This window comes from Dermacentor variabilis, chromosome 9, assembly GCF_050947875.1.
Source record: "Dermacentor variabilis isolate Ectoservices chromosome 9, ASM5094787v1, whole genome shotgun sequence".
In the NCBI taxonomy this organism is placed as follows: domain Eukaryota; kingdom Metazoa; phylum Arthropoda; class Arachnida; order Ixodida; family Ixodidae; genus Dermacentor; species Dermacentor variabilis.
Window position 1 is genome coordinate 49,695,461 of NC_134576.1, and position 16,976 is coordinate 49,712,436.

The 16,976-nt window shown below is 48.2% G+C and overlaps 1 protein-coding gene across 1 annotated transcript in view; it reads left to right on the forward strand.

Moving 5' to 3' along the window:
- LOC142558346 (ATP-binding cassette sub-family C member 2-like) overlaps nt 1-11,258 on the forward strand; it is a 33,122-nt gene extending 21,864 nt beyond the window's left edge. Inside the window, exons 6-9 of the mRNA XM_075670491.1 lie at nt 1,959-2,055; nt 4,188-4,390; nt 6,827-7,003; nt 11,070-11,258. Coding sequence (XP_075526606.1) covers nt 1,959-2,055; nt 4,188-4,390; nt 6,827-7,003; nt 11,070-11,258 — 666 coding nt within the window. The remainder of the gene's footprint in view (nt 1-1,958; nt 2,056-4,187; nt 4,391-6,826; nt 7,004-11,069) is intronic.
- Nucleotides 11,259-16,976: the final 5,718 nt, after the last annotated feature.

Here is a 16,976-nt window from a genome sequence, read left to right on the forward strand (position 1 = left end):
CAGCAACCTTCTTGTCTTTCTCTCAGAGATTTTGCGCAGTAGGTTAAGCAATCCTCAGAGAAGTGAGCCTCAGGTACATGAGTGAAAAAATAAGGCATCTGTTCTGTCGTATATTCATCTCTCACAGATATAAGAAAATAGGACAGAGCAGGTGTCGATGTAGTTTTTTTCTGATCCTAGAAAACTTGCAGAGCTTTGCACTACAACTAATAATGATGCCAAAGAACGTACTTATTGCACTATCAATAACAAAAAAGTTTACGGATTGTACAAAAGGTGTAGCTTACAAGAGGCGCTTGCAATGCGGTCTGTCTTGTGTAGGGCAAACAGGTAGATGTCAACGTTAGACAGCAAGAACACAGCAATACCGTGCGAAAAGAGCGAGGAGTCTTTCTTGGAGTCCATTGCGCACAATGCGACTTTGTTTCGTTCTTTCAAAGGACCAGTATCGTAGCAAGGTATCCTATTGAAAACACTAGACTTATAATTGAAGCAGCAGTGATTTCGAAGGGTGACATGGTCAGCAAACCGTCAATAGCATTAACAAATAAAGCACTTGCCTTCTTGGGATAGCACATGCGCTCTCGTTGCTCTTAAGAGGGCAGTTGTGGCTCGTTTAACTTGCACACATTGGCTTTGCGTTTTAGAGGGGATGCTCTTGTCTTGGTTTCTTGGTTATCTATAATTGTTATTCGAAATAAAATTCAGTTGCAAGACAGCGCTCATTTCAGCCGTTCTTTCTGTCCCCTAGTTGTCTATGTATGCGCTGCAAATCACGTTTGCAATGAATTGCCTTTAAGTACACGACGATACATGTATATATGGGAATACAGATATGGCCCGTGACCTATTACTCGGCGCTATCGTTGCGATTTTTGTGTTGCACACTTTTCTGAATACAATTTCGCCTTATATTGGGTTAGATGGGTAAATCCCACTCTCGGTAATTGGTGTTGTTCTTTAACTTCAGTAATATGTGAAATAAAATTTATTAGCGACAAAAAAGCTGTAGTTCTATGACACACGTTCACGTTGATGTATTTTTCTAAAACAATCCTTACGGGGGAATTAGTGGTGAAGAACGGATAGATATGAAATGTGAAACATAAATTTCCGTTTGAAGACCAATAGATGCATGTTCTACTAGAATATCTTGGATGTAAGAGCTGTGAGGTGTGGGATTTCCTTCTGTATGTTCATCCACATATGCAACAACTTTACAAATATGATGTTCAATACTTATTGATTGATAGCGTGTCCAAAAATGACTACAAAGATGCAAAAAGTGAAAGAAAATGAATGACGGTCACAGAATGCGCTAGCTCTTCAAAGAGTCACCTGAGGCTACTTCCCAGCTTTGTTACTCAGAGCACAGGCCGTAATCGAAAAATGTTCACAAGGCTGCGCAAATCTTTAGCAAACTGTTGGTGTCTCAGAACAAGTACTTTTAATCATTTCTTCGAGAACGCATTATTGCCCTAATGTTTCCTTTAAAACGTGTTATAACGTTACCTTTCAAACGAGGCAGTTTACGCTTGACACATGATCCACGCTTAGGCTGGGCGGCTCACAGTAAATAATGTGCCTTGGTGAACTGCTGGTGACTGCTGCCATTAAGCGCAGTTTGTAATAGAGGTAAGCATAATTATTGCAATGATTCACTGTCCTTGCATCTTCGAGTAAGTGCGCAACTGCCAGCATACTGTTCGGTTGAGTGCGGTCCAGTTCCGAAGCCTGGTATAATGCCGATATATATGGCTTGCTATTAGTTAAGAATGATAAAACCATCCAAAATATGCCTTACGAGCCGGTGTGAATGTAGTCGGCATATTTTCGTCTCATAATTGTATAATTTAAATTACTTTCAAATATGATTGTTACTGCGACTAGTGCTAACAAGCGCTTCAATTCCACAGTGTTGTCTGTTATGCTAAGAGTGCTTCTCATACCTTTTTCAGGTCAAACTCTCTCTGAAAAGAATAGCAGACTTCTGTACGGCTGAAGAGTTCAAGGAAACAAAATGTGACGCCAACAATTCTGCTTCCACGAGACAAGGTAGCAAGCCAACCTTTGCTGTTATAGGCAAAACGTTACTAACTTGTCCTATTTACAAACATTAAGGCATCATATGCCTTTTAACTAAATCTCATAGGGCCGTCTTCTTTTATAAAATGTGTTACATTAAACCAAATTTTGTGACTGACATGTTGGCTTTTAACTATATTTATTGTTGATTTCTAGCTCTCGCTCTTGTTTGTCAAGGTCATATTGAAACACGAAATGACAACTACATTGTTCCCTTCTTGAAATGCAGAATGTTGCACAGAGCATCACTTTTCGGAATGGAGTTCATATTTTTAGCCTTTGAATGTTACAAGCATTCAGCAATTGTCATATACGTCTGCCGGGAGCTGACTTGCAAAAAGAGCAACGCTGAAGGATAGCAAAGGCAGGCACACATTGCTCTAGGCGGCTATTCCGTGGTGAGCGAAAGAGGAGAGAAAACAGGAACAAGGTGAGCAACGATTAGGACAGAGCGCTGAACACATAGGCAAGCCTTCTAGCAGCCCAGAATCCAGACGCGTAGTCATGTAAGACTTGGATGGCCTGCAGCTCCGCCTAGGGCCCAATATTACTTTCTCTGACAAAGATTGGCTGTCGGGGTGACCAACAGTTAACACAATCTCTGCCACTCTCGCACGTACTGAGCGTAGTCACACACGCTGTGCAGATTCATCCACATGGCACAGCTCAAACTCTGGAGGCTCAGTAATCGCGTTACGTCTTATGATATAAGGCTGTTCAGAAGAATGGCACTGCTCTGCTAAATTTATAATGGTACCCTAACCCCCGTATTCAGAAATGCAACTTAAGTTGAAGCCCATGATTGACTTCATCTAAAAAACGACTATCGTGAATGCGCCGAAAAAAACGTGGTGAGCGTCCTTGGGCGCGGTAACGCCAGGTGTCATTTCAATCAAGTCAAGCAAGGGCTTCAACTTAAGTTGCACTTCTGAATACATGGGTTAAGTGTTTTGTCATAGTCCCGTATTTAGAAGCGCCTGTGCCACTATTTCGGTCAGTTTCAGTGGCGTTCTATCATGTTTCATATAGTGCTCATAAGAACACGAAGGTGGTTCCCATTGAAAAGTATGTGGATTATATGATCATTCATAACTACAGATGTTCTTACTCCCATCAATTAGGTCGTTTCGAAAATGCTAAATTCAGTGAAACTGTTTCCTTGTTAACCTGTCGACTCAAGGCATCGATCACTCGTAGCAGACAATGGCGTGATAAATGGTTGGTCGTTGTGACTGTAGCAAATCACGCACAGTAGTTACGTGCGATAAGAACCATTCACTCCAGCTCATGAGTTTGACAGCTGCCACGAACGTCTGAATGATATTATTGCAACGAAGGAAAAGTCTGCTCCTTTAATGTGCGCAATCACCTTTGGAAAATTTGTGCTTGCCTAAAGGGGACAAAGCATGTTATTTTATGTTGTTGGTGGATACCCAAAAGAGGCGAAAGCATAATACCCATGGTCATGTTGCTATAGAAATTTCGTAGTCATTCTTTATTAGAACGGTAATTTGCAAAAAATGTAAAACCTGCTTCTTGGTGCTACAAACAAAACAAAACCGTTAATTTGTACGAATGTTCTTATTCTTCCGGTGGTTAAATAATTAGCAAGGCATTATAGTCATCATTTAAAAGATGCAGATAATATTATTTTCGTGTGTACTTCGATACATCGCAATTACCTGTCACATGTTACCGGTATCACAAGAAATGGTGCTTTGTTTTTTCGAAAGCATCAAGGTTGATCAGCGAACGGATGTAATATGAGGAGCAATGTACTGCAATTTTTTAAGCTGTCTCATAGACATATGGTACAAATTACTGGGACAAATTACTGGCACAGCTTGCCTCAGTTGGCAAATAAAGCCGTCACTGCAAAATTTGTTTTAATGTAAAAGTCAGAATATGGCACCTGCCCACGTGTACTGTCATATGTGTGCGTGTGACTCTGTTGACGGGAATGCTACGCCATCAAATGTGACCTTTTGGTGCTGAAAAGTGAGTAACCTTTCCTCTGTCTCGAAGAAAGTTAATCATAGTGGAAGTCGGAATTTCGCAGCAAGCACATTGGTTGACTTCGACTGCTGAAAAAAATGTCGCAGGTACCGTGCTACTGCAGAAGTGCTCCTTCTCGTGGGCGAAACCTACCCACGGTGTCTCTCTTGCCCAGCTGACCGATATAGACCTTTCGGTAGAGCCAGGGGCCTTGATTGGCGTCGTTGGTTTCGTGGGCAGCGGCAAATCCTCTCTGCTCGCTGCTATACTCGGAGACATGCACCTAATTAGGGGCAATGTCGCCTGCAGAGTAAGTACTTAAAACTAACTTGTGTCAGTCGCATCAAGTAGCTTGGCTTCCATAGCAGATATGACTAGCATCCTCTTCTAAGAAGCGAACAAACACTGACACCAAGGACAAACTAGGGGAATTACTTGTGCCTAATAAATAAAATAAAGAAAGGATAAATTAATGGAAATCAAAGTGGACGAAAAAACGACTTGCCGCAGGTGGGGAACGATCCCACAACCTTCGCATTTCGCCTGCGATGCTCTACCAATTGAGCTACCGCGGCACCGTTTCCCCATCCACTTTCTTGGGTATTTAGGTTTTCCTAGTCGAAGCCTGGGAGTGTTAGCCAGCGCCACCACTCACAGACCTTAGTGGCGGACGTGGAACGTCCTTTCTGCCACAGACGTCGCGAGAGCGTGATCCTTTTGAGTGAAGGCAACTGGTCAATAAACCCACACATGCTACCTCAAGGCTTCAATGTTGCCGGATTCGACACCCTCGTTATGTAATAAACGATTATAAAGGGGGTTATCCGAGGTGCCCGATATTTATTAGTCATATCATAAGAAGCGAACAAACACTGAAATGCGAAGGTTGTAGGATCGTTACCCACCTGCGACAAGTTGTTTTTTCATCTACTTTCATTTCCATTAGATTAACCTTTCTTTATATCATTTATTAATCATAAGTAATTTCCCCTATGTTGTCCATGGTGTCAGCCTTTGTTCGCTTCTCATGATATGACTAATAAAAATCGGGCCACTCAATTAACCCCCTTTATACTAGCATCCTATTTGTGTCACTCTTATATTCAGCACGATATGGGTGCGCTGCATTGTGAAAGTATATTTCGCAAATTCTGAGCCAAAGTAGTGGGTTATTATAAACGCAATTCGTATGTACCTGTTGGAAGTGTCGAAACTTGCGCTTTCTATGATTTCGATCATTTTTCTTCGTGCGCCACGAACAGACTCAAAATCTTCATTGAAGCACAAAAAATGTCAGTTAAAATATTTTAGACATGTTGCCGTGCTAATGACACCGTCCCTATGTAGTAAAGTGAGGAACAATAAATGAAGTAGGTCTGATGCATCTACAATGCGTGTGTGTGACAGTTGTGTAACTTAAGTACACTGACAACCCCTAAACCTAAATGCAGTTTTCACTGGAGTGTGGTCAACATTTAACCTATGGATTTCAGTTACGTAGCCACAGTAAACATCACAACCACTGCTCAAACAATTTAAGAGAACACGGTAGCACTGCCTGAAAATCAAACTGCAAGGCTTCGTGCTGTTACCGGGCTTGTATCCGCGAGACTGTCACAACCCGCACTTGTCTCGTCTTGTAACAGAGACGAAATACCCCCAATAGATGAAAAACGGGAATAAACGCGCAACTTATCGCAGCTTTCCTTTTACAGCCATTCCTCGCTTTTGTAGTAGCGTTTTGAGGCACTGCTTTTAAAGCGCCGTAACTCGCGGTAAGCGCAGATAACCTTGGTGTTTCTTCGTATTATTTGAGGATTTTTTCTCGCGCGTCTGACTCTAGAGCACACCTTCATTGCAACTTTCGATATTTCTCTGTCCAAGTATACTGATGAAGGCGTCATCGACATTTTTAACCTGCAAACTTGTTATATAGTCAAGCAAGAACTGTATCAGCGCACATTTTCTTTTTCAAATGTTCGACGCAGGACGGCTCTTTCATAAACCAAACAAATCACGAGTCCGAATCTTTTGTGTGCCCTGTAAATCATCACTTGCGGCAGTCAGATGGCTCTGCCTGCAAATATGGTGAATCTTTAACGTTTAGTCCTACCATTCGATATTTGTTTGATAACCCCTTCAGAAAGTTCATCTGCCATGGTTACGGCACGTTGAGAAAAAAGACAGAATATTATTAGTAATAACTATTTTTCTTTATAAACAACAGATGGAGCTTCGGACTAGTTAAGCCGCATGCACGCTTACGCAGTAAATTCCGATGGCCACGCAAAGTGTGCGATCATTCAATCATAGTGTTCAGCGCTGAAGATTATGTCCTATGCTTTTTTTAACCAAACTAGTAAGTACTTTCCAAGCCGCAACCGGTGGTTCTAACTGCCGTACGTAAGTATAATCTGTCGTGCAGTGCCCACTTGTCCGGCTGCCAGTTTAATGTTCTGCCAGGCAGAGCCACTTACATGTTTTAAAATTGATTCTATTGTCACCTGTTATATCCCCATATTGAGGTGCAGCTTGCTGGAGGAACTTTGCAGAGAAAAGACACTGGTCAAATAAAATAGAAATTCAGATATCCACGCTCTAGCTGGCACGGCCTTTTCAGGGCATTGTGTATGTGTGTTAAGTCTCCCAGCCGCTATAGATGAAACGATGGTGACCGTTTTAGTAAATGAACAAAATATAAAGAATTACTGTTCATCAAGAATCTTACGTGTTTGGTTCTTTTCAGGGCCGCATAGCATTCGCGCCTCAGCTACCGGTTCTGCACAATATGACAATACGGGACAATATCGTGTACGGAAAATCCATGGACGCGGCCTTTTACGAAAGAGTTGTACGAAGCTGTCAACTGATGAACGACTTCAACAGGCTGCAGTCAGGAGATATGACCGAAGTTGGAGAAAAGGTAGAGTTCCGTTTACGGAGAACAGCGCTAACGAATGTCGCTATCACTGAAATGTGGTACGAGATATGATTGTTCTGCTTTATCACGTCGTCCTACGTTTTCCTTTTGTGCTACGACTGCTTCATTCCCAATTTCAATCAGCCAATCGCTCACCTTTAGATTTCAGTGTCAAATGGACAATTAAACAAAAAGCTATATGCAGGCTTGAAAAGGTCTGCGCCTCCAAATATGGCAGACAGTAACAGAAACATATGTATGGCGAAAACTCAAGTTTACTACAGGTAAATGGGTGGGAGTGAAATTATGAGAGTAATATACAGCTGAAACGTAAATTAAACTATTTATTATAAAGACATGTTCGCACATCCGACTGAGTTATACAATCACGAATTAAAATTAGGGTACTGGTATGCAAAACGGAGGTGCTGGAACTAGGTCTAAATAATTGCTACAACGTTTTTATGGTAATAACTTGGCCAATTAACACAAACAGTATGAGCACAAGTAATTCCCGGGATACATTCCTAGATAGAACGAAACACTTGACTGAGACCCACTTTTGTTTCAGCCATCTGATTTAGAACTGCTTTACGTAGGTTCACGACCTTATGCAGTTTACATTCTGACAAAAACATCCGGAAAAGAATAAAAAGGAGTACAAACCAAGGTGCCATATCGAATTGTTACGAAGACTTACACGTATACATAAAGAATATCTGCGTTTGGCTTTAACAAGGCCTACAGTAGGTTTTAGCATTTCAGTAGCAGATATAGAAGTCTATTGTGCATGCGGTAAGAGGATAAAAAAAGTTTTAAAAAATGTTTTAGTTGCTAATAGGGTCGGCAAAAGGTACAATATTGCCTCGCGTTCTCCGTTGTGTAACTTTAGCAGTGACGTTCACTGGCACATATATCAGCAGCAGAGCATCTTTCCTGCTCGCTGGTGTTCGTCTGACGAGCTACAAGCGCTCGCTAAACTAATAACACCCATATACACAGCCCCATATTGGCAGCAACGTTCCTTTGGGGCCGACACTAAATTTTGCCACAAATATTTGTTTCTTTAAACATGCGTCATTGTCATCATGCAGTCTGCTACGCTTTATTCATGGTGTTTAAATAAACAAAGAAGTCAACTTGGCCACTATTTCTAAGCGCATGTCCAATGCAGATTATCCTGGCCCCCTTCCCCTTGATTTAAAGGCTCCTGAAATGAGCACCATAAAATATTAATGCCAAAAGCTCGAAGAGAATTTCTGTTGCACAAAGTCGCTGTGCCTGCGCTCCTAAACTACCTCCCTTTTAATATGATAGAGCGGGAAGACAGACAGACAGACAGACAAGAAACTTTAATTGGTCCGAAGGGACTACGTTGTCGTAGTCGCGGGCCGCACCCGCGCCGGGGGCGGAAGACCGTGATCTTCAGCCCTGGCGCAGGCCCTTTGGACAGCCCGAAGTTGGACTTGAAGCTTGTCGCTCTTGACGGCTTCATCCCAATCTTCTTGCCTGTTGAAAGGCGAGTGGCGCAACACAGAACATTGCCACAGCATGTGGTTCAAAGTGGATCGTTCCTCGCCGCAGTCTGGGCAGCGGGGATCCACACCCGGAGTGTAGTGGCTCAGCCTTGAGCGAGACGGAAAGGAGCCCGTCTGCAGCATTCTTAGCACCGACGCCTGGGGTCTGCCTAGCTTCGGGTGAGGAGCCGGAAACTGTCTGCGTCCCAGCTGGTAGTGAGCAGTTATCTCGTGGAAAGTTAGCAGCGGGTCCGTGGTTCGGTCGATCCCCTGCGAAGCTGGGCCCCTCGGACCGACGCGGTTGATGAGACCTCGCGCCTGGTCGTGGGCCAGCTCATTCGGGTTGATCGAGCCGGGGGAGACGTTCCGGCCCATGTGAGCCGGGAACCAAGTGATGACGTGACGGGCCGTGCCTGTCTTGCGGGTCCTCAGCACCGCTGCAGCCTCGGCCGAGACCGAGCCGGCGAGAAAGGCCATCGCCGCCGACCTGGAGTCTGTGAAGATCTGCGTGCGCCCGGGTTCGCACAGAGCCAGCGCCACTGCGACTTGCTCTGCGACGGACGCCGTCGAACGTTGTATAGACGCCGCATTCAGGATCTTGCCCTGTGGGTCAACCACCGCAGCCACGTAGGAGTTCGATCCGGGATACCGCGCCGCGTCGACAAAGGACGCGAGCTCTGGGTTCTGCAGGGCAGTCTTGATGAGTGCTCGGGCTCTGGCTGCGCGCCGGGCCTCGTTGTGCTGTGGATGAACGTTCCTCGGGAAGGGGGAGACTCGAAAGGCGTCCCTTTCACCCTCGCAGAGCGGGACTGCGCACGACTCCTCGGCCATGGCTGCCAGACCCGCCATCTCCAGTATTCGACGGCCGGCCTTGGTGGTAGAGAGGCGAACAATCTGTGCCGTTTTCTGTGCTTCGATCACTTCGCTCAGGGTGTTGTGGACCCCGAGTTGCATCAGCTTCTCCGTGCTAGTCGTCACGGGGATGCCGAGGACTCGTTTAATGCTCTTCCTCATGAGTGCTTCGATCTTGTTCTCCTCCGACCGCGACCAGCTTAGCGCAGAAGCCACGTAGTTGATATGGCTCAAGAGGAAGGCGTGGTAGATCCTTATGAGGTTGGCTTCGCTGATGCCCCCCTTCCTGCTCGTCACTCGCGAAACGAGTCTGAGCATGTTCTCCGTCTTCGCGCTCAGGCGCGCGATCGTTTGCGCGTTGCTGCCCTTTGCATTGAGGACCAGTCCGAGCACCCTGAGAGAATCCACCCTCTGGATGCGCTGACCCGTCTTCGTTCTGAGTTCAATCGGTACTTGGTCCAGCGTCGTGTCGAACTTGCGGCCTTTTCTGTCGGGCCGATACAGCAAGAGTTCCGACTTGGTCGGCGAGAGGACCAGTCCCGTGCCCTCGAGGAATTCTTCCGTGACGTGCAAGGCCTCTTGCAGGGCCCGCTCCACCGCTGCGTCCGAGCCACCGCCGCACCAGACGGTGATGTCGTCCGCGTAGAGAGCGTGATTAAGATTGGCGGCCCCGATTCGGTCGAGTCGGACTGATAGGTCTCTCATGGCGATGTTGAAGAGCAGTGGAGATAACACCGCACCCTGCGGCGTGCCGCAGGCTCCCAGCGCGCATCCGTCCGACTTGATCTGGCCCAACTTGATCGTGGCCTTGCGATCTCTTAGGAAAGAGCTCACGTACGCATGGAAGCGTTCGCCAAGGTTCAGTCTCGTCACAGAGTCGAGGAGGTGCTTGTGTTTGACCGTGTCGAAGGCCTTGGCGATGTCCAGCGCCAAGATGCCTCGGACGTCGAAGAGACTTACATTTAGGTTCATGTTGAAAAAAAAAAAAGCTCGGATGGTAAAAACTGCTACGGAGTTCTCCTCTACAGCGTCTCATACAGAACTTGAGCGGCGTCACATGCAGTAAACGCAATAAATAATCTCCTGTGTGTTTTTGATATCTGAATTAGCTCAGTTCGACGATAACTGAGTGCTGTAGAAGACAATGCTAAAGAACTCAGAAACGTGCCTTTCCAGCCACTTCACTTCTAAACAACAGTGTGGGAAGTTAGGGTTCCAGCACTGCCTTCCCTTACCGGCCGGTATTGCCAATTGACTCTCACTCCAAGTATTCTGTCTTGCAATTGTGCTCTCACTGACACCGCACTTTTTTTGCTGGCAGTTACTCTTAGAGGGACGCCCTTCTTTAGCGTTCAAATATCATGTTTCTAATGTAGCTGTCGACTCTCCTGGCATGCATGTCTCTTCCGTAAGCCATTCGATTGCCTGAGTCCGTGAATGAAAGTTTGTTATAAATATAATGTACACGTGTATAACTATAGCGTAAACGCTCGTCCCTTAATTTGTCTCTTTTTTTAGGAGCTGTCGTTTGAAGATCACGAATAACCGACTAGTAGAACACTATAGAATAGTAGCGTCGAGTTTTCCGGCAGGGAGCTCTAGTATGTGTATAGAATAGCGCGCAACTCAGTTATCAATGTCATGTCAATCGGTTATTACGTCGGTTGTCATGTCGATCTTTTCGCATTTAAAACACTCAGGGAACAAACCTGAGCGGCGGCCAAAAGCAACGCATCTCCATCGCGCGGGCGGTGTACAGCCAGAGCGACGTCTACCTGCTCGACGACCCGCTCAGCTCTCTCGACCCTGTCGTCGCCAGCTGCCTGTTCCGGGAGGTCATCAGCAGCGACGGCTTGCTGAGAAACAAGGCGAGCTCCACGTTAACTTGAACGCGGTTCATGTGTGATCCATGTAAATACACAGCAGCATAAAAAGCGCAATACTCGTTTTTATGGTACAATACTAAATCGACGCATGTCAACGCTTGAGGTGGCAAGTGACCGTAGTAAGCGCAATTGAGGCGACTCGGTGTCTGACTAGCAAGGTCCATGAGGGGAAGGCAAGAACTGAAGGTGTTGACCGAACAGTCGGTGAGGGAAACGTTCGTGGGGAGGAAGTGAATGTGAAAGATTACTTTATGGGACATTTGTAAAAGGCAGTGAAGAGAACAACTTTGTGTTGATTGGAGATGCAGACGCAGGTGGTACAAATTTTGATGACAGTCACTGTTCCGCCTTCGGCGACACGGACTACTTTTGTCCTTCAAAGCTATAGATTTTTTTTCACGAAGTAAGCACTCACGATCCAGAGGTGAGTCCGAGCGCCGATTAGAGCAGTAACATGTGCGCCGTCATCTTATACGTCGAGTAGCTACTGAATTGTGGCGAGCGAGAATAAAAGGCTTTTGGGTTGGTGGAAACGACGCAGCGCTACCTAAGGGGCTTCGTCGCCTAGTTTTTCGACAGGGCTAGCCTTGTAGAACAACTCGGTGAAGATGGTCGGGAGGGCTGGCGGTAGAAAACTACCATACAAGTGAGCGGGTGTAGTGAGACTGAGAAAGAGAGAGAATCAACTTTTGTACTGAGCCGTTAGTGACGGTTGGTGCGCGCTGGCACCAGATGGAGTGGAACCTTCTTCCCAGGTCCCATATGCGTCCAGCAGTTCCTGGCCCCAAGCCGCCAGCGCGAGCTGGGTCGGTAGGTCGGGGCTGGACAACAAGGTCTCCCATCGCTCGGGGGGTTGGGGCTGTGGAGGGTGGGGGTAGGGATGGTGGGGGGTTCTTGAGCTTAGTGCACTCTGCAACGATGTGTGCTAGAGTGCCTTTTGACCGTCTGCAAAAAGGACATGAAGTGTCATGCTGTGTTGGGAACATCTTGTGCAAGAGCACGGGATGCGCTAGCGACCCCGCTTGCATGCGTCGCAAGATCGTTTGCTGCATTCGGCTGAGTTGCGGATGCGGACGGGGAAGCCTACATCTGTCTGCCGCTTCTGTACATTTGCGTGATTTCTTTGTAACTTGTCACGGGGTGCGGTAGCTCTGGCTCGTCCTCGGCCCGGATTCACAGTTCTCGGGCATAGTGGTCGGCGAGTGCGTTGCCTTCCACTTGCGAGTGAGCCGGGACCCATACGAGCTCAACGGCCCGTCCCGGTGATTTGCATTTGGTGAGGATCGCTAGTGCCGCGGGAGAGATGTTCCCCTTGCGGTAGCTTGCGTAGGCGGTCGGGAGTCTGTGACCATGGTCCTCACTCCCGGTTGTGCGAGTGCGAGGGCCATGGCCACTTCTTCTGCTTCGGCTGTATTCGTCGTCCGTATCGACGCGCCTGTGACCAGTTTATCGATGGTGGTGATGACCGCCGTTGCTCTGGTTCCGTGCTTGGGAAGCGAGGCGTCCGCGTAGAGGACCTCGGGGCCCTCTTCCAGCTGTCGAGCCAGTGCCTTGACCCGCGCAGAGCGTCTCTCGTTGTTCCTCCCCGGCTGCGTGTTCCGGGGGAGGGGCTTGGTCTTAATAATGTCTCTCCACGTTGTGGGGAGCGGCTCCGTTGTCGGCTGCTGCTCAATTTGCCATCCTATCTTGCGTAGGACGGCCCGACCGTGCTGCGTCCGGCTCAGCCTTACTCTCTGGCGGGATAGGTGTGCTTCCACCAGCTCTTCCACCGTGTTGTGAGCACCCATTTCCAGCAGCTTCTCCGTTGACGAGTAGACTGGGATGCCCATGGCCAGTTTGACTGCTTTCCTTATCGTCGTGTTCAGCGTCTCGCGGTTCACCTTCGCAAGCTGGAGGTATGGGGCAGAGTACGTAACGTGTGACATGACGAAAGCCTGCACCAGGCGCAGTGAGTCTTCTTCTTTGATTCCTCTGTTCCGGTTGGTGATTCTCCCGATCATGCTTAGGACTTGCTCTGATGTTGTCTTGATTTTGTTGACGGCTGCGTGCGTCTTGCCGTCGCTGCGCAACAGCAGGCCCAGTATCCGGATCTGCTGCGTTGGTTTGATCTCTGAGCTGTCGATGGTGATGATTATGTTCGACGGCAGCTCTTTCTTTGGTCTTCCGGGCTGTACCATGAGCAGCTCCGATTTCTGTGGAGCGCAGCTTAGGCCGCAGGTCGTGGCATACTCGTGGACGGTCGTTGCCGCTCTCTGCAGGGCTTCCTCCGCCCAGGCATCGGACCCCGCGCGGTTCTTCCACACCGTTATATCGTCGGCATAGAACGCGTGGTCCACGCCCTCGATCTGATTGAGTAGTTCGGGCAGGGGCAGGAGTACTAGGTTGAAAAGCAGAGGCGACAGGACAGACCCCTGTGAGGTACCCCTGTCACCGAGCTCCACAGGCTCTGACCGTTCATTTCCTATACGTATAGTTGCAGTTCTATTGGTTAGGAAATCTTTAATATAGCCGTACGTCTTGCGGCCACACCCCGTCTTGCGCAGGTTCTCGAGCACGCTGGCGTGGGACACGTTGTCGAAGGCCCCTTTGAGGTCCAAAGCCAGTATACCCCGGGGCGCGTGCCTGTGGTAGCTCTTTTAATCACTAGTTCGTGTAATTGGATCAGGACGTCTTGGGTTCTCAGGTGCTGGCGGAATCCATACATGGTCGCCGGCATCTGATTTGTCTCGTCCAGGTGTGCTTGAAGTCTTCTGAGAACCATGCGTTCCATGACCTTGCCCACACAGGACGTGCGCGAGATAGGGCGCATGTTCTCGATCGTCAGAGGTTTGCCGGGTTTAGGTATGAACCGTACCTCGGCCTCTTTCCATTCTGCGGGCAACTTCGAGCTTTCCCAGGTTCTGTTGATGTGACCCAGGAGCCCGCGTGCAGCCGCATCACTCATGTTATTGAGCAGCCTGTAGGTAATGGCGTCCGTTCCGGGTGCGCTCGTCTTATTACTCTCGTCTATGGCTGTTAATAACTCCGTGATGGTGAACGGTTCATCCAATGCCGGATTTTCCGGTCCCCCGTATCCCTCCGGTATCGGAAATCGCCCTCTCTCCGTCTTGAGGTAGATCGCCTTGAGGTCTTCAATGAGCCTTTGGCCGTTGCCATCGTAAGCGTTCAGAACTTCGGTGAGGCTGTGGTTGGTTGCGGTCTTGCTGCTCAACGGGTCGATCAGGTGTCTGAGCAGGCACCAGGTCTTGCGTGCCGACAGCTTTCCCTGCAGCTCGTCGCACGTACTCATCCAGTTCTCTCGGCACAACTTGGTTCCGTATTCAGCGATCTGTTTGTTGAGGACCGCGATGCGTTTGACGAGCTTCTTGTTTCGACGTTGACGCTTCCATCTTCGCGTGAGCGAGTGCCGTGCCTCCGACATGTGTGCTAGTTTGGTGTCTACGAAGGGCGTCTGCATCGTTGTCACAACTTCTTGGGTAAATCTGTCGAGCGCGATCTTTTGTTCTCGCGCCCATTCTGCGTACGTTTGATGTCTGCCCTCCTCCGCGTTTTCTCCGGAGGTCTCGTTTTCTTCGTCCGTGTGCTTGCGCATTCGGTCCCAGTCGGTGATCCGGGCTTTGCCGAGGGCTGCCCGGTACCTTGGTCCCTTGATCGTTACACTTATGATGCTGTGGTAGGAGCCCAGGTCTACGTCTTCGTTCCGCCGAACAATAAAAAGCAAATCCGCGGGGGGGAAACAACGATCATTTACCAGCGGAATTGCAGGGGCATCCGCACCAAGGAAGCCGAGTTACAACTTCACATAGATGGGCTCGACCAGAAACCGGATATGATCGCGTTACAAGAGACACACGGCAGACCCAGACTCCCAGGTTACGTGACCTACACGGATCCGACGGAAGGCGGGACGGCGTTACTGGTGCGCACCAACATAGCAGCCACCCAGCACCTCACGGCGCAAAAGGGCTGCGAACACACGCTGGTCGAGATTCACACAAGGACTATTGGCAGTGCCGGAAACCTGTTTGTGATGAGCGCATACTGCAGGCCGTCACAAAGGCAGTACGAATTTGAAACAACAGTGAGCCAGGCGAAGAGGTTGGCGGGGAACAGGCCGCTCCTGGTCCTAGGCGACTTCAACACCCCTCACACTACATGGGGTTACAAATACCAATCTAAACGAGGCAAGGCTCTAGCAAAGGCAATGGAGGACCAAGAAATGGCACTCCTTAATGAACCAGGCGTCGTCACCCGAAAGGGGAACAGCGTCAACAGAGACACCACCCCGGGCCTGTCGTGGATGGCGGGCTCCCTGGAAGTGGCCTGGCGGAACGAAGACGTAGTGAGACTGAGCGCCAAGTTCTTGAGAGGCAACGTGGTCGGAGTGGGGCCCGTAAGAACGAGGACGGCCAGAGGATTACAGTAGTCGGGGAGTGGGATCCGGGGTGGACGCCAACGGTAATGATGGGGGTCGCGGGCGACGGGGTGACAGTGAAAACGGGAATTTATCCTCGGCGGTTCACCATGTGGACGTATTGCGATGCTTAGGAGAGAAGCCTGATGTGGGCGAGGTGGAGAGGCGAAATTCGAGGTCTCTTTATGTTTGCGTGCGCGTGAATAGTTCCTTTTTCCCAGTAAGTCACCGACCTAAGGGGTTCCCTAATTAGTCCAAAGCTTCTACTTGAACCTGTCTTAGCTTGCGAGCTCGACTTGATGGGTTATAAATCACACTCGAGAGTCACGGCGTTCCGCTGAAGCAAAACTTCATGCTGGCAAGCACGAGAGTGGGATCACACGGGGTTTTAGGGCTGATTTTGGCAGCTTTGTACAACTCTTTCATAAAAGGCCGCGTCCATGGCTTTTACGAATTAGTAGTCACTGGTCCGTAGCATTATAATATCTAAATGCTACTGTCGACAGCTGGAAAGTACTGTCATTATGTCGTGGCATGGTTTTTACGTCTAGCGTTAATAAAGAGAGGAGTGTGCTGTTTACTCTTAGCAGTCTCTTTCTTTTACAACAAATATTAGAAGGTCGTTTTTTTCTTGGTGTGTTATTTTTGTTTTCAAATAATAGCTTTAATTTTCCTCAGAGCTTAGAAGTTCTGCTTGTAAGCATGTCGCCTTCTATAGCACAGTTACTTGGCTAAGTAGATGTTGCATCTATGTATCCATGGCAGCTTTCTGCTCGTTCATGACATGCATCCCTTGCAGAAAGCACGTTTGACTACATTCGAGTCACTTAACAATTTCGTAAAGGTTATTTGACGCTTGTACTATCAGTATCACAGTAGAAGAACCAAGCACAAGGAGGGCCCTCAGAGGACCTGGGCTTCTTTCAGCGTCTTCCGAGAGCTTCAGTAAAATTGGGACACTGTGTGGAAGGCATAACAAATCGTATAAATTGAATATTGCATAGCATAAAAAAGACAATTGTATCCCAACACCGTACTGATACAACGATCAGCTGTCATAGCTCGGAGCGCGTTGTAAATAACCCACGTATAGAAAGAACGGGCGTAAGGCTGACCATGTTGGTATTGGGCCCTGGCAGCGTTTCGGCGACGCAGCGTTTAAAAAAACCTTGCCTCTGGTATGATAGCGCTGCCTGTGACTGGTTGCCAGTTGCGAAGAGCACACTCGTAGCCGAAGTTGGCGGATGAAGAAACAAGGCAGTGAACTGCAGTAATGGTGTTTGCAGTGTTCCATCGATGGTTTATCA